General features: G+C 39.0%; 1 protein-coding gene and 1 pseudogene across 4 annotated transcripts in view; one reads left to right on the forward strand and one right to left on the reverse strand.

The window, feature by feature from the left end:
• ADAM23 (ADAM metallopeptidase domain 23) overlaps nt 1-25,333 on the forward strand; it is a 190,905-nt gene that overhangs the window by 157,271 nt on the left and 8,301 nt on the right. For 2 of the 4 annotated variants that reach the window (XM_021076146.1, XM_021076149.1), the window contains exons 22-25: nt 3,000-3,119; nt 4,574-4,742; nt 7,745-7,856; nt 22,203-22,293. In XM_021076146.1, coding sequence (XP_020931805.1) covers nt 3,000-3,119; nt 4,574-4,742; nt 7,745-7,856; nt 22,203-22,293 — 492 coding nt within the window. Of the gene's footprint in view, nt 1-2,999; nt 3,120-4,573; nt 4,743-7,744; nt 7,857-17,532; nt 17,624-22,202; nt 22,294-25,333 lie in introns of all 4 variants that reach the window. The other 2 variants (XM_021076147.1, XM_021076148.1) reach the window with 2 other exon arrangements.
• Nucleotides 10,317-12,083, reverse strand: LOC106506337 (annotated as a pseudogene).

A 25,333-nucleotide genomic window follows, 5' to 3' on the forward strand; every position in this document is an offset into this window, starting at 1 on the left:
CAAATGAAAGATATAGACTGTATATATTTGGGGGACCATTTAAAGTGAAATAATATAGGAGTTCCTGTCATGGTGCAGTGGTTAACGAATCCGACTAGGAACCATGAGGTTGCGGGTTCAATCCCTGCCCTTGCTCAGTGGGTTGAGGATCCGGCATTGCCATGAACTGTGGTGTAGGTCGCAGATGTGGCTCGGATCCCATGTTGCTGTGGCTCTGGCGTAGGCCAGCAGCTACAGTTCTGATTAGACCCCTAGCCTGGGAATCTCCATATGCCGAGGGAGCAGCCCTAGAAAAGCCAAAAAAAAAAAAAAAAAAAAGTGAAATAATATAAATATTTGGTTATTTCTTGAATGTAACATCTTTTGATTTATTTTTATTTTTATTTTATTTTATTTAAAAAATTTTATTACTCAATGAATTTATTACATTTATTGTTGTACAATGATCATCACAATCCAATTTTATAGGATTTCCATCCCACAACCCTAGCGCATCCCCCCACTCCCCAAACTCTCTCCTCTGGAGACCATAAGTTTTTCAAAGTCTGTGAGTCAGTATCTGTTCTGCAAAGAAGTTCATTCCATCCTTTTTTCAGATTCCACATCTCAGTGAAAGCATTTGATGTTGGTTTCTCACTGTATGACTGACTTCACTTAGCATAACATCATTTGATTTAACATCTATTGTCTATATTAGAGGGGTTTTTTCCCCCCCTCTCCTAAAAGGTATCTGGTTAGTGTGTATCAGAGGCATCTTTACTCAGGAAATAAGACACTTTCAGGGTACATTGCTAATATTTTCCCTTGATTTGTTGAAAAACACTAAACTGTAATTTACCAGTTTATTAAGGTTAATTCAATGGCTTGGATCTATGGGACCATTAAGTGAGAAGCCAAAGCTCCTCCATTCTCTGTGAGAATTCTTCTCCAATTTTGAAGCAGAGCCAGGATTTAAGGGAAGTTTTATTTCTCTAGTTAGTGGTCTCTAATGTTGTACTTTGTGAAACTTTGCCATTCTGTGTAGTATTTGATGGTGGATGAAGCCTTAGGAAGCAATAAATCATTGACTTCTTTAAAATAAAACTAAAATAACATAACAGAGCTTCCCTCCGGTGTCTCCTGAGTAAGGTGTAGATGTTCTGAGGTGTTCACTTCTTGAGGCGCCAGAGAGGAAGTGGAGCCTAAAATAGTCAAAATTCATGGGGTTTGAAGCCTCTGGATTTTATTAGCTTCATTCATTAAGTCAATGTCATAGACAAAATTGCTCATTTCTCTGTGACTTCATAAAGTTGGGGGGCATTGGATTAAATCACTGTAAAAGATAGATTTGAATATCTAGTAATAGAATATCTAACCACCAATAAGTTAAGGAAAATTAATGCATATGTTTTTTTAATTAAAAAAATTGGGAGTTCCCTTCGTGGCTCAGTGGTTAGCAAACCTGACTAGCATCCATAGGACACGGGTTCGATCCCTGGCCTCGCTCAGTGGGTTAAGGATCTGGCGTTGCTGTGGCTGTGGTGTAGGTCAGCAGCTATAGCTCTGATTGGACCCCTAGCCTGGGAACCTCCGTATGCAACAGGTGTGGCTCTAAAAGACAAAAAGACCAAAAATAAATAAATAAATAAAATTTTAAAATTGGGAAATTCAGAAACAGAAAAGTGATTAATACACAAATAGACATTTTGCCAAATAAATATGAAGTGATATCTCATGTAACCCCTACCTGGATCAAGAAATACAACATGGCCATATCCCAAAAATGTATTCTTCCATTTTGCCTAAAGTTTTGAATATGCTGTATAGAAAGAATCGTATTTCATGTGTGAGTTTGCATTTTGCTTCTTAAGTTCATTTTAAAAATTTTCCCCAGTGTGTATAGCTAACTGTTTACATTCGTTTCATTTTCTTTCATATGTATAGACCATGTTTCACTTCTCCATTCTATATTTGGCATATAGATTGTTTCCATGTTCTGGCTGTTAGAAACCCGGCTGCTGGGAACATTCTGGTACATGTTTAGCACATATTCGTACACATTTTTCTAAGAGCCTATCTGGAAGAAAAATTGCTAAGTCATAGGGGAAGTATATTTTCAGTGCCACCAAATGACATGACGCTGTTTTCTAAAATGGTTGTAGTGGTTAAATCCTACCATCTATCATTTGTATATGAGAATTTTGTTGCACTGCATTATCATCCACACTTGGTTTTATCAAACATTTTATTTTTGTCCATTCTGCTGAGTGTGTACTGCCCTATTATTGTGGCGTTCATTTACATTTTCCTGGTTACAGATTAAATTTAGTACACTTTCATGCACTTATTGGACACGAATTTCCTTTTTTGTGTTGTTCCACTTCAGTTCTTTGCATGTTTTTTTAAGGAGTTCATTTTTTTTACTCTAATGCACTGGAGGTAGGTACCCTCATGGTGGGTGAGTCGTTTAACAACATCACCAAGGATCCAGGTGATTCCTGCCCCCTCTTCCCTGTAATGCTTGGCATAGTCAATTTGTATCTTTACGTTTGTGAATTCGCAATTGCAAGGTGAATGCAACAGCTTCCCATTCAGAGGCAGGAGGCAAGAGTGGGAACAAAATGTCTTCTTGTCAGGCTCTAACCTTTCATCCAGAGCACAAAATTCTCCCCAGCAACTCTCTAGCTTGCTTTTCCTCACATCTCAACACTCAGGGGCCACGCTTGGCTCCAGGAGTATGGGTAGGAAAATGGGTGCAGGGAATGGGGTGCCATGATGGGTGTGGACACCAGTCATGCACCATCTCTTGGGGTGGGCACTTTGCTGCCACAAACAAACTGTGATTCTGTTAGCAAAGAGGGAGGGGATTCTCACCAACCAACCATGTCTGAACAAATGTTTTTATTTACAAGGAAAGAGAGCATTTCCCATTTTAAAATATACGTGAATTGAATAGTTTCAATATTTTTCAGTTTGATTCCTCCTGTCTTGTTCATTTTTTTTTTTTTAAATATGTTCAGTGACGTGTTCTGCGGATTTTTACTCTGTACCAATCTCACTCGAGCTCCACGTATTGGTCAACTTCAGGGTGAGATCATCCCAACTTCCTTCTACCACCAAGGCCGGGTGATTGACTGCAGGTAACACATTAAATGCTGGAAAAACTAGTGAATCATGAGAATTCCACATGTAGAAAATCAAAGGAAATAGTTCTGTTTTTCATAAGAGAAATAGTAACTTAGATTTGATCATCACCTTGCATGTTGAGAGTCATTTAAGAAACAAAGTTATATATTGATTTGCAAATTATATTTGTTTAAAAATTATGGCAGTTATTAGTGGTGAGGCATTCCTTGTAATGATAATCTTAATAGTAGAATTTAATGGTACTCATTTTGACCCATGAATAAAGTTTTGAGCATTGAAATATGTCACTATTTGAATGCCATGGGGTTTTTTTTGGTGACAAGAAATAAAGTATTTGAGCTGTATTCTGTGTAGCAGGTGTCTGGTTTAGAAGGTGGCTTAATTAATACCCAATGACACATAGAAAATATATACTGAAATATTTATAGCTATAGTCAAACATTTGATATCTAGTTATCTTTAACAAGAACAATATTTACTTAAAATATGACTCCTGGTATTAAAAAATAAGCCTCATATCTACAAGGCACAGAAGATATGAGGCTTATTTTTTAATACCAGGAATCATATTATATTTTAAGTAAATATTGTTCTCGTTAAAGTAGTGTAATTCTAAGATGCTATGCTCTTATTCAAATGATAACCGTTGTTGCCCAAAACACTTTGGGGATTCCTGCTACAGAATTGCCTTTGGGTCCACAATGTTTATCCTTAGTATTCCTCAAAGAGCAAACCTTCATCTTATATGAGTAAATGTAAGATTTTGAAACATCCAAACTTAATTTTGAACACAATTTAGTACATTTTGATTGGGTAACGAATTTGGATGTTGCCGTCTTGGTCAAATGGTTGCTGATTTCTGTCTTTTAAACAGCTCTAAATCAATCCTAACATGGTCTTACACAATAAAATCCTTCCTGGAACAAACTTATAGTCTTTAAATCTAGTTACTTTGATGCACAGAAGCTTCCTTTGAATGTGTACATTTTTCACACATCTTTAGCTATAACAACCTTGTTAAATTATATCGTTATATTCTAAACTAGTATATTTTAAAAAATAGCCAGCAAGGTACTTAATTAGTAATTATAAATTTGTTATTATTCAAATTCAGGTTGCCCTTATCTTCCTTTTTTTTTTTTTTTTTTGTTGTTGTTGTCTTTTTAGGGCCACACCCATGGCATTTGGAGATTCCCAGGCTAGGGGTCTAGTCGGAGCTGTAGCCACCGGCCTATGCCACAGCCACAGCAATGCCAGATCCTCAACCCACTGAGCAAGACCAGGGATCGAACCCACAACCCCATGGTTCTTAGTCGGATTCGTTTCCACTTTGCCACGATGGGAACTCCGGTTGTCCTTAACTTCCTAAAGAGCAAACCTTATTTGTGTTGGCTGTAAATTTCTAAATGTGGTGCTAATTGTTGTGTGACTGTCCTTCTCCTTTTAGTGGTGCTCACGTGGTTTTAGATGATGATACAGATGTGGGCTACGTAGAAGATGGAACACCATGTGGCCCATCTATGATGTGTTTAGATCGGAAGTGCCTACAGATTCAAGCCCTAAATATGAGCAGCTGCCCACTTGATTCCAAGGGTAAAGTCTGTTCGGGCCATGGGGTAAGTAGGCATCAATGTCCAGCTCAAATCTTCATTGTCTGGCTCTTCCAAGTTCACAGTGGTTAGACTCCCAATTCAGCCGTTCTGCTTCTGTGATTGTTGTCAATATCTATGCACTGACTATGATTATTTCCTTAGTAACCTTATCTGCAAAGAATAATACCTATATGGATTGATAAGGTTTTATTTTTTGCTGTTTCTTTTATCACTAGCTGTGTGTATTCACCACATTCTCTAGAGATAGCCTGGCATCCAAGGAGTTGGAAGAAAATTGATATGGTTCCTAAAGAAATTATAGATTCCGTGTGACTGTTTTCTACCATTCACAGTAATTTACACCCTCTCAGTAATTCCCTCTTGGCTCCTCATCAGGCATCCTGATATTTATTTGTGCAAGAGCACACTAGACTGGGGACTGGATCACTGATACAATTCACATGTTTAAAGCTGTACAGTTCTGCTTGGACCATGGCTAGTCACAGAGACGATGCCCTCTCTACTCACACCTGCATGCATCTGTAATTCTGTGAACAAAATGTTTGCTTCTTGGCAAATCTAGGTTCAACATCTAAAAGCATGTTTTATTTTTTTAATTAAAAAAATTTTTATTATAGTTGATTTACAATATTCTGTCAATTTCAGCAAAGTGACCCAGTCATATATATACATATATATATATTCTTTTTCTCACATTATCCTCCATCGTGTTCCATCACAAGTGACTAGATACAGTTCCCTGTGCTATACAGCAGATCTCATTGCTTATTCACTCCAAATGCAATAGTTTGCATCTACTAACCCCAAACTCCCAGTCCATCCCACTCCCTCCCCCTTCCCCTTGGCAACCACAAGTCTGTTCTCCACATCCATGAGTTTGTTTCTTCTTTGTAGATAGGTTCATTTGTGCCGTATATTAGATTCCAGATATAAGTGATATCTACGGTATTTGTCTTCCTCTTTCTGACTTACTTCACTTAGTATGAGATAGAAGCACTTTTTGATAATGATTTAAATTGGGTTTAGTAAAAGAAAGATATTTCAAAATTTATACAGACTTCAGAAATGGAAAAAAAAGAGACATGAAGAAACTCAGAATAATATAGAAGGAAGATGCTAGAATTAAGGTAAAAATAATCTAAAATATAGATGGCTAAACAGGTGATATGTTGTAGAACAAAGTAGAAAGACCTAAGACACTTATGCCAGGACAATTTATATTTTCAGGTTTCACTGAGATCATAGACTCACAGGGAGGCAGTGCAGCCTAGTTATCAAGAGTATTGACTTTGTGTCTAGAAAGAATCCTGGGTTTCAATCCTGACTCTGCCTGTTGCTCTCCCAGTGACTTTGGACAAGTCACTTAACCTCTCAGCCATCAGGGTGCTAGGGGGAAGATTAAATGAGATGCAATACACAAAGCACTGAGCGTCGGTACCTAGCACACAGGAAGTGTTTAATAATTGCTCTGTTAAAGTAAAAGCCCCGGGAAGACCACTCAGGTAGTCAACTCTGAAAAGTCGTTATAAAACTTAAGGCATGAAAAGGTCCATGATTCTCCACTACCCCTCCCACTTTTTCATCTTATTAAAGAAGGGTCAAATTCAGCCTTGTTAATTGTAATCATAATATTATGTCAATTCAGATTAAAAAGCTTCTTATACCAATAGGCTTAAATGCGATTTTATCATGTCTAAATAATCTGTTTCTGAATGTATTTCATGGATGGATGAAGATTTAAACTACTCTAGTTTGAGGATGGTTATTTATTTCATCTAAATTACGCATCCATTCCAGAATGGTCCCCAGAGGAAGAGAGAGGGACAAAGATCATTCTAGGAGGGTCTTCGGCCTGGCTGCCTGACAGGGGTGATCCCACGGGCAGGCAGGGAAGGTTGGAGGGGTGCTGAAATGGCTGGGAAAGTACCACCAAGTGACTTTTGTGTTGGACATGCTGAGATAAAGCAATGCATTGGTGATTTATGTTCCCTGGTATTTACTCTCCAACAGCACTTCTTTATTTCTATTTTTTAAAATTTTTTCTTGTCTTTTGTCTTTTTACTGCCATACCCACAGAATATGGAGGTTTCCAGGCTAGGGGTCCAGTCAGAGCTACAGCTGCCGGCCTACACCAGAGCCACAGCAATGCCAGATCCGAGCTGCATCTGTGACCTACACCACAGCTCACAGCAACGCCGGATCCTTAACCCACTGAGCAAGGCCAGGGATCGAACCCGAATCCTCATGGATACTGGTCGGGTTCATTAACCACTGAGCCATGATGGGAACTCCTGACAATACCTCTTAAACCTGGCATCTGTTATTTTCTTGAATCAGGCATATACGTTTCAAAGTATGTTTCTAGAAACAACTGCATCTGAAAAGACTACGTTGTCAGACATTTGGGTACTTAAATAATTTCAACATGAATAATTAACATTTAATTTTAAAATGTCTTCCTTTTAATCTTGTTTTTTCTATAAGTAACTGAAAAAACATCATTTGACTATTGGATTCTTACATCGTTTCCCCTCGTCTAGTATTCAGAACCATGGGAGACTTAAAAATTCCAGCTGGTGGAGTTCCTGTCGTGGCTCAGCAGTTAATGAGCCCAATTGGCATCATGAGGACTTGGGTTCGATCCCTGGCCTCACTCAGTGGGTTAAGGATCCAGTGTTGCTGTGAGCTGTGGTATAGGTCACAGACACGGCTCAGATCCAGTGTTGCTGTGAGCTGTGGTATAGGTCACAGACGCGGCTCAGATCCTGCGTTGCTGTGGCTGTGGCGTAGGCCAGCATCTACAGCTTCGATTCGACTGCTAGCCTGGGAACCTCCATGTGCTGAGGGCACAGCCCTAAAAAGACAAAAAAAAAAAAAAAAAAAAAAAAAAAAAATCCAGATGGTTTTTATAACCTCTGCCCTGTCCCAGGTCTCTTTTAAATTTATCACCATTATTCTACCAAGTGTAATGAAAATACCCCATCTCTGTTCTTTGTTCTTCACAGGTGTGTAGTAATGAAGCCACCTGCATCTGTGATTTCACCTGGGCAGGGACAGACTGCAGTATCCGGGATCCAGTTAGGAACCTTCACCCTCCCAAGGACGAAGGACCCAAGGGTTTGTGTGATTTTGGTTTCAGTTCCTTGCATACTGAATTCATTGCTATTCTTCCAATGACACCAATATAACAGTTTTGCAGATTTGATGAGACGCATAAGAATATCTGTGATTCCCATTAAAATATATAATTCATGCCACTGCAAAATTAAAGGTTCTTATATACGACATTGAAAAAAAGCGTTTGAATTACCCCTTAGTCTAGAACTGAAATTGGGAAGAAGTAAATATACTGATTTCTTTTCTCCTAGTTTCCTTTCTTTCATTTAAACCTCCTTCTTTTTCTATAATCACAAATGTTAATCATTTTAGAGTTTGTCTAAGCTATGCCAGATTTGTATAGATAAACTCTTTCCATTGATATGGGACTCTGGTCATTCTTCAATACTGAGTCTTTCCAGATAGAAGTTGTAGTCTTCCATGCTTCTTTTGATTGGGGAGAAATTGGAAATCTTCACCAAACTTTAGTACTTCAAAAAAAAAAAAAAAAGAAAGAAATATCTGGACTTTCATTTATCAGCCATCAAAAGGAGAGAACTTACAACTCTAGAATTAAGAGTCTCAGTGGCCATCAAGAACCACTCTCATTTTGCAGATGGGAACTTTCAGTCCCGGAGTCAGGTGACCTACTATGGGTACCCAGGGAACCAGAGGCAGGGCTGGGACCAGGACCCAAGCGCCCAATCTCAGGCCCGTGCTGTTACATCATATTGTAATGTAGCCTATGTCATCACAAATATGGTAGACACTTTCTCGTTTTCTTCCCATTCCCAACCCTTCACATGATTTTCAAAGATCTAGAAAGGTCATCGGTTACAGTAGGTTTGCTATAGCATCTAGAGTAACGTACCTGAGAAACCAAAAAATTCCTAGGGCAAATGTTGTACACCAGTGGCCCAGTACATCCAGTTCTTCTTTTTCAAGGTACTGCTAACAGTATTTTATAAATAGCTATGGTGCTTTTTTTCCTGCAGGTAGGAAAAATACATATAGAAATCATGTCCTTTGATCTGCTTAGTTTTGGCCGAAAGCTCCTTTAAACTCTCTGAATTTCAGTATTGTCCATATGGGAAGCTATGACTTGGAAAGCATATGAAGTTCCTTAGTCCTCAATTCCTGAAGAGATGTAGGCTGATTTGGGTGAATGTGTAATGTTCAGTAAGAGTGGGTGCGTTAAAACACTTTTCATGCATTTGCCTAATATGCCCGTGGTATTAAAATTCTATAGGAATCACAAGCACACCCTCACAGTCTATTTCTGTTCTCCTGTTTCTAAAAAGGAACCAGTTCCACTTTTACATTTAGTCTTTTGTTACTTTAAAACTGGTATGAAAATTTCTCGGATCCACTTTTAGAACTTCGATGTAGAGAAGATTTAGGCTCTGACAAGAGAAGGAGAGATTCATTCTTTCCAAATTTTCCATCCACAGCATGTCTGGGATTCTTTTAGAGATCTAGATGCTATTTCCTCAAGTGATGGATAAGGATGCCTGAAAGATGAGCAGAGCTGAAGTGCCTTAGACTTGGTCCTTTCTCATTAGGTGGTGGTGGTGGGGATATTATTCATTGCCTGGCTCTGTCTATTACCTTTTCGTTCACTCCCCCATGCCTAGAAAACTCATTTAGAGGCATAAACAACTACATTCTAGGGACGAGAATACCCAGAGTTGCCTTTTGTTTTGTGTTCTCCCCACTTAACCTGGTGCTAGTCTTCATTATTGTCTAAAGATAACCTTTTTTCATTCAAATAATACTTGTTTATTGTAGAAAATTTTGAAAATACAAAAAAGATTAAAGAGAAGATAAAAATGACTCCTGATCTGGTAACTCAGAAGTAATCAATATTAACATTCTGGTGTATTTTTTTCCTGTTGCATATTTTCTTTTTTAATTCTTTTTTTTTTTTTTTTTTTTTTTGTCTTTTTGCCTTTTCTAGGGCCGCACCCGCAGCATATGGACGTTCCCAGGCTAAGGGTCTGATCAGAGCTGTAGCCTCTGGCCTGTACCAGAGCCACTGCAACGCGGGATCCAAGCCACATCTGCAACCTACACTAGAGCTCACGGCAACACCATATCCTTAACCCACTGAGCAAGGACAGGGATCGAACCCTCAACCTTATGGTTCCTAGTCGGATTCGTTAACCACTGCGCCGTGACGGGAACTCCTCTTTTTAATTCTTGATGAAGGACAAAGGAATCACTGGAGAGAACCTACCCATTGGTTCTAAAATTGTTAAAATCCTCATGAATCTGTAATAGTCTCAATTCATGTTTTATTTTTTATTTTTATTTTTTTCTCTTTTTCTTGCCATTTCTTGGGCCACTCCCACAGCATATGGAGATTCCCAGGCTAGGGATCAAATCGGAGCTGTAGCTGCCAGCCTACACCAGAGCCACAGCAACAGGGGATCCGAGCCGTGTCTGCGACCTACACCACCACTCACGGCAACGCCGGATCTTTAACCCACTGAGCAAGGGCAGGGACCGAACCCGCAACCTCATGGTTCCTAGTCGGATTCGTTAACCACTGCTCCACGACGGGAACTCCTCAATTCATGTTTTAAAAAGACATTAATTGATATAAATGAAGAGCAGTTGTTGTTGTAGATTATAGATTTCCAGATAAGTCAAGCAACTTTAGAACATCTTAATAATAACGCTATCATTAATGGTTTGTTTATGTTTTTTTCAGCCCCCGTAGACAACTCTGTTAGTACACTAGGAAAATGGGAAACAACAGAAATTAAAATTTAAACACTTTGCTATAGATTTTATCATTTTAATTTTGATATTCTGGTTAAAAAAAAAAAAGATGGTAAAAGAGACAGTATGTACTTGACCTGTATTTTTAAAATCCAGATAGCAAGCATTTATTGTTTTGCTGCTATTTAAGAGTCAGCACATCCTTACACATAGTAGGCACTTAGTAAATATCACATCCCTTCCCTCTGGGAATATGTAAAGGAAGTAAAATGGTGCATGTTAGTACTGATTTTCAGGTTATCCGTATCCATTCGTTGAATTGCCTTGCCAAAGAGTAATAGGTAATGAACTCAAGGTATTGAAACTGTCGGTCCTTCCTTGACTGTAAATTCAGCAGTTGTGCGAGGTACCAGGGTTTTTCTGTATAACTTCACGCTGTACATTCTTTCTCGTGACTAAATTGGTCTGGTTGGCACTTGTCTTACCGAGCTCAGTGTCTGGACCCTCCCTAAACGTTTGCCATATATAATGAGCAACACCGGCAGTGATCTGACCTGTCATATTTGTAGATGAAGATTTTTCTGAATAGACACAGGTAGCAGGGATTAAAAATTACTGCGTTTTATTTAATTTTGATGTATTTCTATGTTAAGGAGAAGCAATTTGAAGAGGCAAAATGAAAATATTGCCTTTTAAATCATGAACATGGGCATAAAAGATAAATTATACCCAACTGTATCCCTTTGGATCAAGATCAAATGAGTAAAAACTAAAGGTGACGTCTCTGATTCTGTGTCCTTTGATTTGAGATAGTCAGAAAGGAACTAGCGCGTTTTGGATATTTCTTTCATTTTAACTCTAAGTTCCTGGAAGAATAAAAACTCAACCTCTCCATCAGAGTAGGGATGAAAAACACACTCGAAAGTGTTGCCATGGATGCGACTCTGCACTCGCGAAGTTGGCGAAGTTGTCCACGGTTGACCCACTGTTGAAAGCATGCTAGATGGTTTGCTCCAACTCCCAAATTAAAAATTTTTTTGGCATGTGAAACCTTATCACTAGCCTGCTTTCACCATCACAACTTATGATCTTGGTCTGTCCTTCTTGCCTTTGTGTAAGGCCATAAGAGAGACACTGGCTATTTTGACCACCTTAAAGTGGACTCCAGGAATGTCACCAACAGGATGACCTTTGCCACCATATCCAGCAACCAGAACTTCATCATTTTCCTTGATGAAGTTCAAACAACCACCATGGGGGAGAACAGCTATGTTTTTTTGTTTTTGTTTTTTTCATTCTTGATTAGCTGAACCCTGATATACTTCCTAATGGCAGCATTTGGCTGTTTGGCTTCAACCCCTGCTTTTTCAAGCACAAGTCCCTTGTCATGAGAAGCGCCTCCAAAAGGGTTGGCCTTCAGGGCTGTGCCCAGTGGGCTTCCTTATACCGTTTATTGTGCCACTTCTGGTCCCATCGGTGGCTACAGAGCTTCTTGGTAGTGTGAAGACCATGACACTTGCCCATCCTGCCAGCGCCATGGGCCTGAGCCAAAGGGCCCAAATTAAAATGATTAAAGGACAAGAAATAAGATCTCATCATGGCAAAAGCCAAGTGGATGAGTATCTTTTTAAAAAGATTTTCTATCACACATGACTTCATTCATGTTTTCTACCTAAGACTCTTTCAGGTCCTCTTCTCCCAACCAGTTTCCACTGAACACCCTAAAATAAATTATTTTGGTTTTTTTCCTGCAAGGGTAGAATACGTTTGAACTTTATTTATTAATTTATTTATTTTTAATTAAAAAAAATTTTTTTTGTCTTTTTAGGGCCACACCATCTGCATATGGAGGTTCCCAGGCTAGGGGTCCAATCGGAGCTATAGCTGCTGGCCTACACCACAACCACAGCAACACAGGATACGAGCCTCATCTGCAACCTACACCACAGCTCATGGCAACGCCGGATCCTTAACCCAGTGAGCAAGGCCAGGGATTGAACCTGTGTCCTCGTTGAACCTAGTCGGATTCATTTCCACTGAGCCACGACGGGAACTCCTGAGCTCTATTTAAAAGACCTAGAATTTCCACTGGCTGTAGGGAGACCATGTCAAGTACCAGTGATTTTTGTAATATGTAGGCATCTTTGCATGGTGCTTATGATGGACAGTGGAACTTTTCTTATTGCATGGTGTGCAGCACCATTATGGGAGGGAGAAAAGAAACTGGAACATAGCACATGTTTTCATTGATTATATATAAGGGCTAGGAGTGGTCCTAGAAAGCTTTGGGCAGACAGACCCTTTCATCATGGCCATAGTTTTCTAATCAGAGATAGAAAAGGCCTTGGTGGCAATTCAGTTCAGACCTATTGTTTTACAAATAAGAAAACTAACCTAGGGAGTTCCCGTCGTGGCGCAGCGGTTAACGAGTCCGACTAGGAACCATGAGGTTGCGGGTTCAATCCCTGCCCTTGCTCAGTGGGTTAACGATCTGATCCGGCGTTGCCGTGAGCTGTGGTGTAGGTCGCAGACGCAGCTCGGATCCCGTGTTGCTGTGGCTCTGGCGTAGGCTGGCGGCTACAGCTCCGATTAGACCCTAGCCTGGGAACCTCCATATGCCATGAGAGCGGCCCAAGAAATGGCAAAAAGATAAAAAAAAAAAAAAAAAAAAAAAAAGAAAAGAAAAGAAAACTAACCTAATTAGCAAGGTTAACAGCTTGTTAAGTGCAGCTCCAAGAATGAAATGTAGATTACCTTAGGTCCAGTGGTTTTTTTTTTTTTTTTTTCTTTTCTGTTATTGCACACAGCCTGTGTGTTAAGTTACACCCAGCACATAGCTGGGTATTAAGTTATTCTGCTAGTTTTTAAAACACAGGCATAAGTAGAGAGGGTGAAGCAATAACCAAGTCATGATTAAGCTTATTGGCTCCTCCATTACTTGTCATGGAAGTATTATATTATTAACATTTAGTGTTTTGAAAACAATAATTTCTAAGTCTACCTTGAGGAGTGTTATTTAGTGTTTACACTTACTTTTTGCATGTCTCTTTTTGATGAAGTCCTTTCTGAGTGCACAAATCTGATTTTGTAGTTCAGATGATTAGATGTAAGATGTTATTATCATATACGATTGTGTTCCTGTGTAATTATATATTCCCTAGGTATTTTTCCCATTACCAGTGACCTCATTAGTAACATAAGGATTTTTACCAAATTAAAATTTTTTTCAATAACTAAGTTTACTTTGAGTTCAGAAAAACTCCATATTTTCATTGACAGCATAAACTGACTGAAACAACATTCTTATAGGAAATAATTTAGTTTTTATCCTTTCAGACATTTATCCCAATGTGTCAAAAATGAACTTAATTTTTGAGTTCTGTGGGAAAGAGTAAGCAGATCTGATTGTATGTCTAAATATTGAAATACAGCACTAGATAAAATATCTGCCATGCCAATATTGTACTCTAAAGTCTAAAGAGGATATTTAGTATTTATTTCTAATCTTAAATTTTAGTAAGATAATAAATCTCTGCTGAAAGAACTTTGGTGTATAAAGTACAAATGATGCCTTTGATGCCTCCTGCCTTTGAAGTATTAAAGGATGCAGGATTATAGCCCCTTTTGGTTCATTGGAATCATATGGCTGAAAGAATGCACCCTTTTGTTTCAGAGAGTCGCTAAAAGTAAGAAGAGAAAAGCAAAAAAGTCAACCACTCAGGTGCAAAAACACAGTTTCAAAGTGTGAAGCATGACTTTTCTGTGGAAGAATTCTACACATAAAATAGAAATTCCCAAGAAAAGGAGAAAATTCATAGGTTGTATCTTGATATTATATACTTCTCAAAAATTCTACCTTTTAGCACACATGAAAGCAAGGATCAAGATTAAAAATAATGATAATGCAATAAACAGCAGAAATATGAAAATGTACTGCTAAGCAATAAAGTTTCCACAAACAAGTTACAATGAAAGATAAGTATGTTAAAGAGTTAGAGCAAGATTAAGTTTCTAATATGAGGACTATGTTATTAGCAAGAATCTGCAAGACTTCCAGGTTTGGTAGGATGAAAAGAAAAAGAAAGCATAGCATCAGTAAAAGAAAAATAAGCTGTAACACCAGTATAGTTCGTGGCACAACAAGGAAAAAGACATTTAGTAGATATTAAATGAATGAATGAGTGAACAAACACAGTTACATAATAAATAAATTAGTACAGAGGTAAAACCAGATCATAGGCCCCTACAGGTCCAAGGAACTTTTTTTTTTTTTTTTAATGAGAGGCTAAATTCTTTGTAGCTGTGAAGAGTAGCTAAGCCCTCGGTTTTTTGAGTATGTTCCCTGTACACCTCCACCCACCTGTGAGCCACTCAGTGAATTCATGTCAGTTTGAAAGCAGGTTGAGTTACTAAGTATCATGATAAAGAAACAAATGGATTTTACATGTATTTTTAGTTTTCCAGCATTTAGAGTGGTGAGAGGGAGGGGGAGTCAAGAAAGGAGAGGATACTTATGAAAAACGCTGCTTTTCCACGTACTTTTCTCTTGCTTTGGTGTTAAGAGTACTCATTGGCTAAGAACTGGAGATAATTGTTCTTGCTCAGGGGAGATTGCAGACTATATCTGTTTATGCTGAATATATAGTTGAAGCATCTGTGGAAGTCTTGTCCTTCTGGTTGTTTCTAACACCTGCATGATCAATGGCCTCATTCTCTTTCTCTGCGGTGAGAAATAACATCTAGAGCAAATACAAAAAGCCTTTTAAAATAGCTATTTTTATTCATCATTCATACTGCTATGATAAAACTAACAATTCACTTAGCATCATGTTTTATAGGCGTGTGAGTAATGTTTCTATAATTTAGCACATACAGCTTATATAAAAATTAAAGAGGGAATAGGTCTTTCATGTATTTCAGGTCTAAGAGCCAATGCCTAAGGAAAAAAGAAATATATATATATATATATATATATATATATATATATATATATGATGTGATCTATCCTAGGTAATTTAGCATTCTGGAAGCAATGATTTTCTAAGGTTTCAAGAAAATGAGGCACTGTATCTGGAATACCTTTCATCCCAGGGCTTACCTCTACAATTTGGAAATCTGAGCTATTGTTTAGGTTATTTTAAATTATAATGTACTGTCATATTTGAATAACATTCCCACCACCTTACATGTTGGTCTCTCTGCCTTTCCTCTGAATGCTCTCCATAGGCTTGCTCTGTTTTCTATTGTGTCCCCCATCTTTTTTTGTTATTTAAGAGCAACTCAGGTTGTGCTTATTAGTTAAAGGTGAAACCAGAATCTCTCACTCACATGATGCACTCTGTGAAAAAGTGGAGTATTGGTGCTTACCAGAGTTAGAGATCCCAGGTTCTCTCTCTTCTTTGGGACAGTATTTAGCTGAAAAGGTCAACGAGCCCAATATTAAGCCTTAAAAACTTGTGACTTGGAGACATGGTTTGTTGTTTGTTTCTCCGTGTCTCATCACACACAGTCTGCATGAATGCTGCCTTGTGGAAGCTACTTTTTTTTTTTTTTTTTTTTTTGCCTTTTTGCCTTTTTGCCTTTTCCTAGGGCCGCACCCACGGCATATGGAGGTTCCCAGGCTAGGGGTCTAATCAGAGCTGTAGCCGCCAGCCTACACCACAGCCACAGCAACGCAGGATCCGAGCTGCGTCTGCGACCTACACCACAGCTCACGGCAACGCCAGATCCTTAACCCACTGAACAAGGCCAGGGATCGAACCCACACCCTCATGGTTCCTAGTCGGATTCGTTAACCACTGAGCCATGGCGGGAACTCCTGGAAGCTACTTTTCCATCTTCATTGGTAAACGGATGGTAGCCAGTATTTTTGATTCATATAGAAACATGAGATGAAGTACATATACGTCCACAGGTTTGCACACAAGGATGACACAGACACTCTCAGCCACGAATAACCTGCCTTCTTCCTTCAAGACTGAACTTCATCTCACCCATGCAGAGAACACTGGGGACCTGTGCTCATCCCCGGCCCATATTGCAAGCTGCAAAAGCTATTCACAGAAGCCATAATGCACAGGGATTGTGTCTCTACTCAGTCACCCACAGTTGGGTGTGTCGGAATCAGTTAATACAGCATCCCAGGAGCTCCTGTCGTGGCTCAGTGGTTAATGAACCTGACTAGTATCCATGAAGATGCAGGTTCGATCTCTGGCCTTGCTCAGCGATCTGGCATTGCTGTGGCTGTGGCATAGGTCTGCAGCTAAAGCTCTGATTCGACCTCTAACCTGGGAACTTCCATATGCCATAGCTGTGGCTCTAAAAAGACCAAAAAAAACCAAAAACCACAGCTTCCCAGAGACCCTCACTGTCTCTCAGTATAAAGCTTATACATTGGAGACATAAACAAAAAACTAAATGCCCCGATACCATTACACAAACCCAAACTTGCGGGTTGTTTGAAATATACTTTCCATGTAAAATAATTTGCCAGGTTAAAAAAAAAAAAAAAAAAAAACTTTTCATTCTAAAGGTACGAATTTAAATTTATAAGAATTTTCACAAAATATGAATAAGTTCTACATTTTAAGAAAAGAGGTAGCTTCTTAAGCATATTTCAGTATGAGAAGTTTACTAATGGTTTATTACTTGGGTAGCCAAAATGAAGATTTGCTGTTCGGCAATTTAAATCATGTTTTAATTGTATCTTGCTCCCTGTAGGACCTATAACTCAAACTGTATTATTTACATGTTTTAAGTATTGATGAGAGATGATGATTTTTTAAAGTAAGGTTTGTGGAATTTGAAGGTAAATTCAGAATCATCCTCACATATTTGCAATGTGTGTGCAGGTCTTCATTCCCAATCTTAAAGCAAGGATCTCAATATGTAACTGAACAGATAATGTATGTTAGGGAAATCTGTGTGTGGTTAATTTCCTTTGTTAAAAAATCTTCATTTTCCCTCCGCACAGTGAACATGGCCACAAGCAGGCTAATAGGGGCTGTGGCTGGCACCATTCTGGCCCTGGGGGTGATTTTTGGAGGCACAGGGTGGGGAATAGAGTAAGCATCTTTCCGAGTTTCAGAGTGTTTCTGTTTGGTTCCCTGTGTGTGAGCTGACCCTTGGTCCCCAACTCCCCCATGTGTTGTCTCTTCGTTGCTGTGTTCCTTGTGGTGGTGCTCCCTTGTGGTGTGATTTGGATGTGTTTGTGTCATGTGGTTTTCTTGTGCAGTGGAGAACCTTCTCCTGTCTGGAACAATGTGGGGCATAAAAATAATATTGGGGTGCGTATGATGTCTTCACAATGAAGGCAAGGGTACAAAAGCTTCCATTGCTCCTCCAGTTGTAAAAGTAATGTTAAGATACAGACTTTAAAAAAATGATTGACAAAAATGCCTTTATATGAGTATTTTGTTAGGATTCTCATAATGAATTTAATCTTCACCAGTCAAATAGATCCACATATGCAACTAGGAATTATCAACAGTTGTAGCTCCTTTTAAAGAGAATCCAGGAGTTCCCTGATGGCCTAGCAGTTAGGGATCTGGAGGATCTGGTGTTGTCAGTGCTGTGGCTCAGGTCACTGCTGGGATGCAGTTTCCAAGCCTGGCCTGCGAACTTCCACATGCTGCAGTTGTGGTCAAAAACCCTCAGATAATCCAAATATGGCCACTAATATTTTCTCCACTTATTTAGCTTGAATAAGCTTTAAGTGTCAGCTTATTATTATTATTATTATTACTTTAAAGAAGGTGTTTAGGAATCTGCCTTTGTTTTCTTCTTACAGTACAGGTTAATCATTCAAATCGGAAGTTTGCAGGGAATTCCCGTTGTGGCTCAGAGGAAATGAACCGGACTATTATCCATGAGGATATGGGTTTGATCTCTGGCCTTGCTCAGTGGGTTAAGGATCTGGCATTGCCGTGAGCTGTCGTGGAGGTCACAGACACAGCTCAGATTCCAAGTTGCTGTGGCTGTGGCGTAAGCAGGCAGCTGCAGCTCCGATTTGATCCCTAGCCCTGGAAATTCCATATCTACAGATGCAGCCCTAAAAAAAGAAAAAAAAAAAAAGAAGAAGAAGTTTACATAAATATTTGGAAACAAGAAGCATTAAAAAAGAAATTTCGTGCAAACCTGCAGAACCTTAAGTGAACGGTTGCAAGTTATCTGATGCGTTTTGTCTTAAAAATAATCTCTGTCCAAATACATATATTGTGTGCCACTTGACCTTTGAGCTCCTCCTCATAATAGCTGTCAGTCCCATGGGATGTTGCTTTCATGAGACTATAAAATAATTTTTAAAATAATAAATAAAAATAGTAAATTAAAAAATAATAAAAGGATTATCCTGATTTCCCCCCTCTAATGACAGAGAGAGCCTTTACAAGGGACAGAAATGCCTCCGCTCCAACACACACACACATGCTGTCTTTTCTGTTCAGTGTGGTGGTGGTAACACTTCACAGTGGCCCAGGAATGAATTACAAGCATCTTAAGGAGTCATCAGGTAGCCTCTCTTCAACGCCCCCCCAAACCACGGGCATGTTGATAACATCAGACATTTTCCTCCTTAATCCCATGAGTTGCTGCACACAGTACACACTGGGCCCAGGAGACCCAGGTGTCAAAAGAGCATCAGAAGAAGTGTGGGTCCATAGGTCACACTTGGTGTTAAAGATTATCTCTCCTCTCTCCCCTGGATTGAACAGCTATTTTTTGGCTGTATCTGTGGCATGTGGAACTTCCCTTGTCAAGGATCAAACCTATGTGACAGCAGTGACCCCAGCCACTTCAGTGATAACATCAGCTCTTTAACCCACTGCACCGCAAGAGAACTCCATGAAGGGCTTTGACTAGCCTGGGATCTTCAGACTCACATCCTGTCTGCATGGACTGTAAAGCTAGTTAACGCAGGGGCAGCTAGAAATACTGGAAAAGGTTTTATTCTCCTTACTTGTTGGAAAACAAAGTATATAGCAGAGGTAAAATATTTAGAGAAAAATAAGAACTTTGTCCTATGAAATTTCACTTTGGGGCTCTTGACTGGATTATAGACAGTAGCAACTTTCCTTTTCCAGGAGAAATCTTTATATACCTTTATGTGAAAGTCCTCCTTGAAGAAAGGTGGTTTTTCTAAAGTTCATCCCAGTTTCATGTATTCTGTTATTTATTGGCCATAACTGCAGTGTACTAGGGAAGGGATGCATTTTAATAAATTTCCCTTGGAGTCTTAGAGCTAGGCAGAAATCCAGCACCTTTGTTGTAAAGCATAGTCTTTGTTACCAACCTTTGTTTCATCCATCTTTTCCACTGTTGTTGGTTTGTGGCTATTTCTGGTTGTGACAGGTAAGTCCTTACAAGTACACACACACACACACACACACACACACACACACACACACACATTTGTAAAAATAGATTTATTTATTTAACTTAGTTTATGCACTCTTTTTATCTATTAGTTTACTGATTTTTCCCCTTGAAATTCTAAAGCTAAAAACATAAATATAGCTTTTTAAAAATAAAGTCCACATAGTACAATACAGATGGTTTTAACACTTCTTGGTTGAACCAGTCGTATCAATCTAAGGATTCCACAGAGGTTTTTTGGTTCTGTTTTGGATTGGGGCCTTTATTTCTACTCCTTAGTGTATGATTGTAAATCAGGAATCATGTTCATGGATTATGTATTGATTCTAATGCCAGCCTCTGATTTCCGAGCTGGTAAAGTACACATCATTTTTAAAGCATACAGAATGTATAGGGTAATACAAATTTTTTTGAATATTTGTTTCAAAATGTGATTCCTTATTAAAATGTAGGGAGGAAACACATCTAAATGGAATAATGTTCTTTTAGAGTAGGATTTAGCAAACTTCCTGTAAGTCGTTTTGGATTTGCAGGCCACAGGGGGTCTGTCACAGCCTCTGCAGACTCTGCGTAAAAACAGCCGTATATAGTATGTAAACCAGCGAGCGTGGCCATGTTCTAATAAAATTTCTTTGCCCTAAAAAGGCATCAGGGCAAATTTGGCCCGTGGACTGTCGTTTGCTAACCCTCAATTTAGCCTAAACTTTAGAGTCCAGACAGGTTTGTATTCCAGTATTGCCTCCATCACTTGTTAACTTCTAGCAGGTTCTGTTTCTTCATGAATTAAACAGGATAGCCATAGCTCCTATCTCATAGGGTTTTTGTGAGGATCAAATGAAATAATAATTGTCCAGAGCTTAGAACTGCACTCGGCACATAGTTAAGTGCTCATTATACGGTAGGTGACCTGCTGTTCTTGCTTTCCTTATAATTATTTATTATTATCGGTGTATCTCTAAAGGCCACCGAGATTTGTGTTCTGTAGGACCTTGGTGGTTAGTCTTACGAGTGTGTCACAGCCCAGGAACCTGTGAAGCTCACGTCCCCAAACTCCCATGGCCCCATCCCCCACCTCCCTACTCACACCCACAGCCCTGGGTGATCTCTGAATAAAAACATACGATGCACAGAATTTTAGTGCTGCTAAAAGTGGCATCCATTTATGTACACAGTTGAGGGCACTGATGTGAGCAGAAAAGAGAATTTCTTACACAGAAATGAATGTATACACGCACTCAGGAATTTATGAGAATGATCAAAATTGGCCTCATGACTTCTGGAACAGGGATGTGCAGTTGGAACTGGAAGTATTTTGCTGTTAGGGTCACTGTACCTACATATTAGCATCCTGAAAGATGTGATATTTAGAATAATTGTATTAAAGTTAATGTTGCTTACAGTTCGCTTATAGTTCGCTAAGGTGTTTTTCACGTGAGTGGAGAGGAATTACTCTACACATCATCTCTAACCCAAACAATCGATAGAAACCCAACTTCGCATTTTCTTTCTTGCTGTTCTTTCTACCCCCTTTTCAAAAAAAACAAAAAACAAAAAAAAACCTCCAAGCCTCGGATTTCTCTTAGTAATAATTGGAAACTTGAAAGATAGATTCGGTTGAACCTAAGGAATCTTTTTCCCATTTCCTCGAAATTACCCGAAAGAATTTTATTCTTCCTTTATATCTTGTCTTTGGAACCCCGTGTTGCTTTTAAACACTGTCAGGGTCTGTTCAGTGAAGAAATATCTTTGGGAGCCTCAGAGTTAGATCTTCATTGGTACCTTGCTTCCAACTTCTCAATTTTAACTGTCTCCAGTGGGGGATAAAAAACTTAGCATTCAGACAATTTTAACGGCTGTTAGAAAGAGCACTTTAGTGGAATAGTTTCCTTCTTTTCACGCCCTCATTTGCCAGTCAAATCGAATCAATTCTAATGCAATCAGGTTCTTTATTTGCTCTATAACTTGTTTGATTTGTGACCCTGGGAAAGGGGAGGAGAAGAAGGATGGCAACTGACAGCAATTGGGCACCCAGAATTTGCGGCAAATTCTGCAAAAGGTGAATGGAAGGAAACTTATTTTGTCAGTGGTGCAGAAACTAGATTTACATGCAGACAAATCCGAGCAGTGTCTGTCCAGAAACAAGGGCAATTTCAGTGTTTAGCAATCTCTTAAGCAGGGGATTTACTTCCTGAAACCGCTTATCTGCCTGTCCCTCGTGGTAATGAAAGTGGTTGGCTCATATGACTTTCTTCCCGTGATCCTTTGCTGCAGGTCCTAGTGCCACCAATCTCATAATAGGCTCCATCGCTGGTGCCATCCTGGTAGCAGCTATTGTCCTTGGGGGCACAGGATGGGGATTTAAGTAAGCAATGCCGCATGTCTTCTTCTCAGTGGCTCTGGCATTTCTCTTTTCTGCTTACATAACCAAGTTTTGAGTTCCTGCTACCAGATTTTGAGTTTTTACAGTAAAACGGCTAAAAATAAGTATTTTTCTGCAGAACTGGGTCAGAAAAGAAGAAAACATGGAACCTCACTATCATCTCCAGTCGAGTGGGCAAACGTGAAATGTAGGAGGCATTCACACACACTACTTTAAAGAAGAGAAAAGTAGAAATTCTTTGATAAAAGAACTTTTCGGAGCAAGCATCCTGAGATACATTTAGGCATACACAGATAATCAAGGAAATTGTGTCATTGGAAATATGTAGATATAAGTTCCTTGTTATCTGTTTTATGCTGGTTTATATTCCATGGACATTTTGAAATTTTCATGACCTCAGTAACCATTTGGGCCTTATTTTTCACATGTAGCATGTAGCTTTTTGATTTGAAAAGCTTTGTTATTTTATAAAAAATAAGAACAGATTAAAAAAAATTTTTTTCATTAATTCCCTGACCTACTTAATCCATTTCTCATTGGAATTTGAAGTCTGTGGCTTTGTGACACCTAATGTTCTCGAATGAACTGCTAATATTGACTCAGCTGGTAGGTCTTGTGTGTTTTCATAGTGACCTTTCAGTTTGGATTGTACATTGATTACTCAAGGAAGTTTATTTAAATAGACACACCAGATAATCACAAACAAACCTTAATTGTGGTCCAAATTTTTAAACCTACTTTATCCATTTTGGATGTTTCCATACCTTGGATTCGTTAGATAATTGCTTTTTATACCTTTTCATGCTGTGATGACTTGATTATTGTGATTTGTAGGTAAGACCTCCTGGGCCAAATACTCCCTGTGATAAATTCAGTTCCATTTACATCTAGTAAAACAAATTTAAATGGAAAATAAGACTGTTACCCAAATTCAAGACCTGCTTTGCCCCTATCTGGTTATTTAGTAGAGGAAGTTTTTGACCTGAATTATCTGAGTAATTGCCTTATTTATGAACTTCATTTTATATTTGGAATTATGAATTCAACATATTTAAACCAGCTAAAATGTTATTATAAGAAACTGATTATGAAAGACAAACCAAAAGATGATTTAAATAAAGTCAACATTTTCTGCTCATTTCGTTATTATATTATGATGTAATGAGTAAGCCTGCAAGTTTTTGAGTGATAACAACTTCAAAAGGTGTTATCAAATGACATTTATTTTCTACAGAGATATTTATAAACTAGAACCTGTTTGGTGAAACAGTTAACTTTGGCATCAGTGTGCTTTCAAACACATGTACACACACTCAGTGGGAGACTCACATTTAAATTACTCCTCATGATGTTAACAGGATATGGTCCAGATAAGAGTCACTCAAGAGGTACCTAACAAAAGAATATAAGGCCGTTTGGGCTGACCTAATTGCAGCAAAAACTTCTCTTATGGTCTCTTTACATTGTACATTATAGTAGTTCCATGATCTGTTATCATTGTATAATTCTTCTTAGAACTTTTTCATAAGTATACCTCAAGAAAAATAAATTTGGCTCATGCCCAGGCTTATACCTCCTTGGCATTAGGAAACCTCTGTTTCAAAGGCCCAGAAAAAAGACTGCTATACATCTTTGCCATCCAGCCACCTGCAGTGACAAATGTGCCACTTCAGCATTTGGAGATAAGAGCATTATTCTGTAGCAGGACCTCAAAACAGTGGCCTGGCCTAGCTCACAGCTTGAATTGCATGTTTCTTTGGGGAAAAATGAAAATGCCTTTATCACTGTGTATATAAGTGGATTAGGCCCGTACAGTTTATTTATATCTGAGAGAGATGTCTAACCATCAGAAAAACAGAAAAAAAGGGGGGAAGCAATGGACACTCAGTGAAATGAGAAACTGCCTTTGTGGGGATGCTGGGCAGGCATGTGTGCAGCTAAGCTATGTCAGTACCCCCTTCTCATCTCTATGACCCTAATTGTCACCTTATAGGAAGACATTGTAGAAGGCACACAATAGTGTGAAGTAAATATTTGTATGCCCTGAAACAAAACAAACAAACAAAAAATGAAGACAGAATAATTGTTGAACATGTCACTTGAGCACTTTAAATTTGGAATAGCTGCTGCTCTTCCTGCTGTTGGTTGCTCCTTGAGGATCTTTTTAGGTTTTTAGATTTTAGATCTTTACTTTAGATTGTAATAGTAGCTATGTGCTTTGTAGTAAACTTTAAATAACTATTTCCACTTTGCAATAAAAGGCTTTGGGTGCTGAATGATCAAGCTCAGCTTAGACAGTTTGGACAGTTTTGGAGATGATTAGTCTAGAGGTGATTTGGCAGCATAGTTCTTTGCTGGTCAAACAATCTTTTTTTTTTTTTTTTTTTTTGCTTTTTAAGGCCGCACCTGCGGCACGTGAAAGTTCCCACGCTATGGGTCAAATTGGAGCTACAGCTGCCGATCTACACCACAGCCACAGCAACATGGGATCTGAGCCGTGTCTGCAACCTATACCACAGCTCATGGCACCGCCAGATCCCTAACCCTACTGGCGAGGCCAGGGATCAAACCTGCATCCTCATGGTTCCTAGTCAGGTTCATCAACCACTGAACCACGAAGGGAACTCCCGAACTGGAACTTTAAGTTCTCTCATTGAGTTCAGTGTAGATGCAAAAGAGGTTTCTTCTGAGTCAGAAGTTGAAAACAGTTTGTAAAAATGAATGCTCTAAATGCCTTTATTGGCATACTTCCTGAAATTGGGTTTTATTGCCAGACAAGAAATGAGCAAAGTAGCCTCAAGAATCTGAAGGTACATAACTTTTTTTTTTTTTCTGTCTTTTAAGGGCCTCATCTGAGGCACATGGAGGTTCCCAGGCTAGGGGTCCAGTCGGAGCTACAGCAGCCAGCCTACACCACAGCCACGGCAACTGAGGATCTTTGCAGCATCTGCGACCTACACCACAGCTCACGGCAATGCTGGATCCTTAACCCACTGAGCAAGGCCAGGGATTGAACCCGAGT

Source organism: Sus scrofa, chromosome 15 (genome assembly GCF_000003025.6).
Source record: "Sus scrofa isolate TJ Tabasco breed Duroc chromosome 15, Sscrofa11.1, whole genome shotgun sequence".
NCBI lineage: Eukaryota > Metazoa > Chordata > Mammalia > Artiodactyla > Suidae > Sus > Sus scrofa.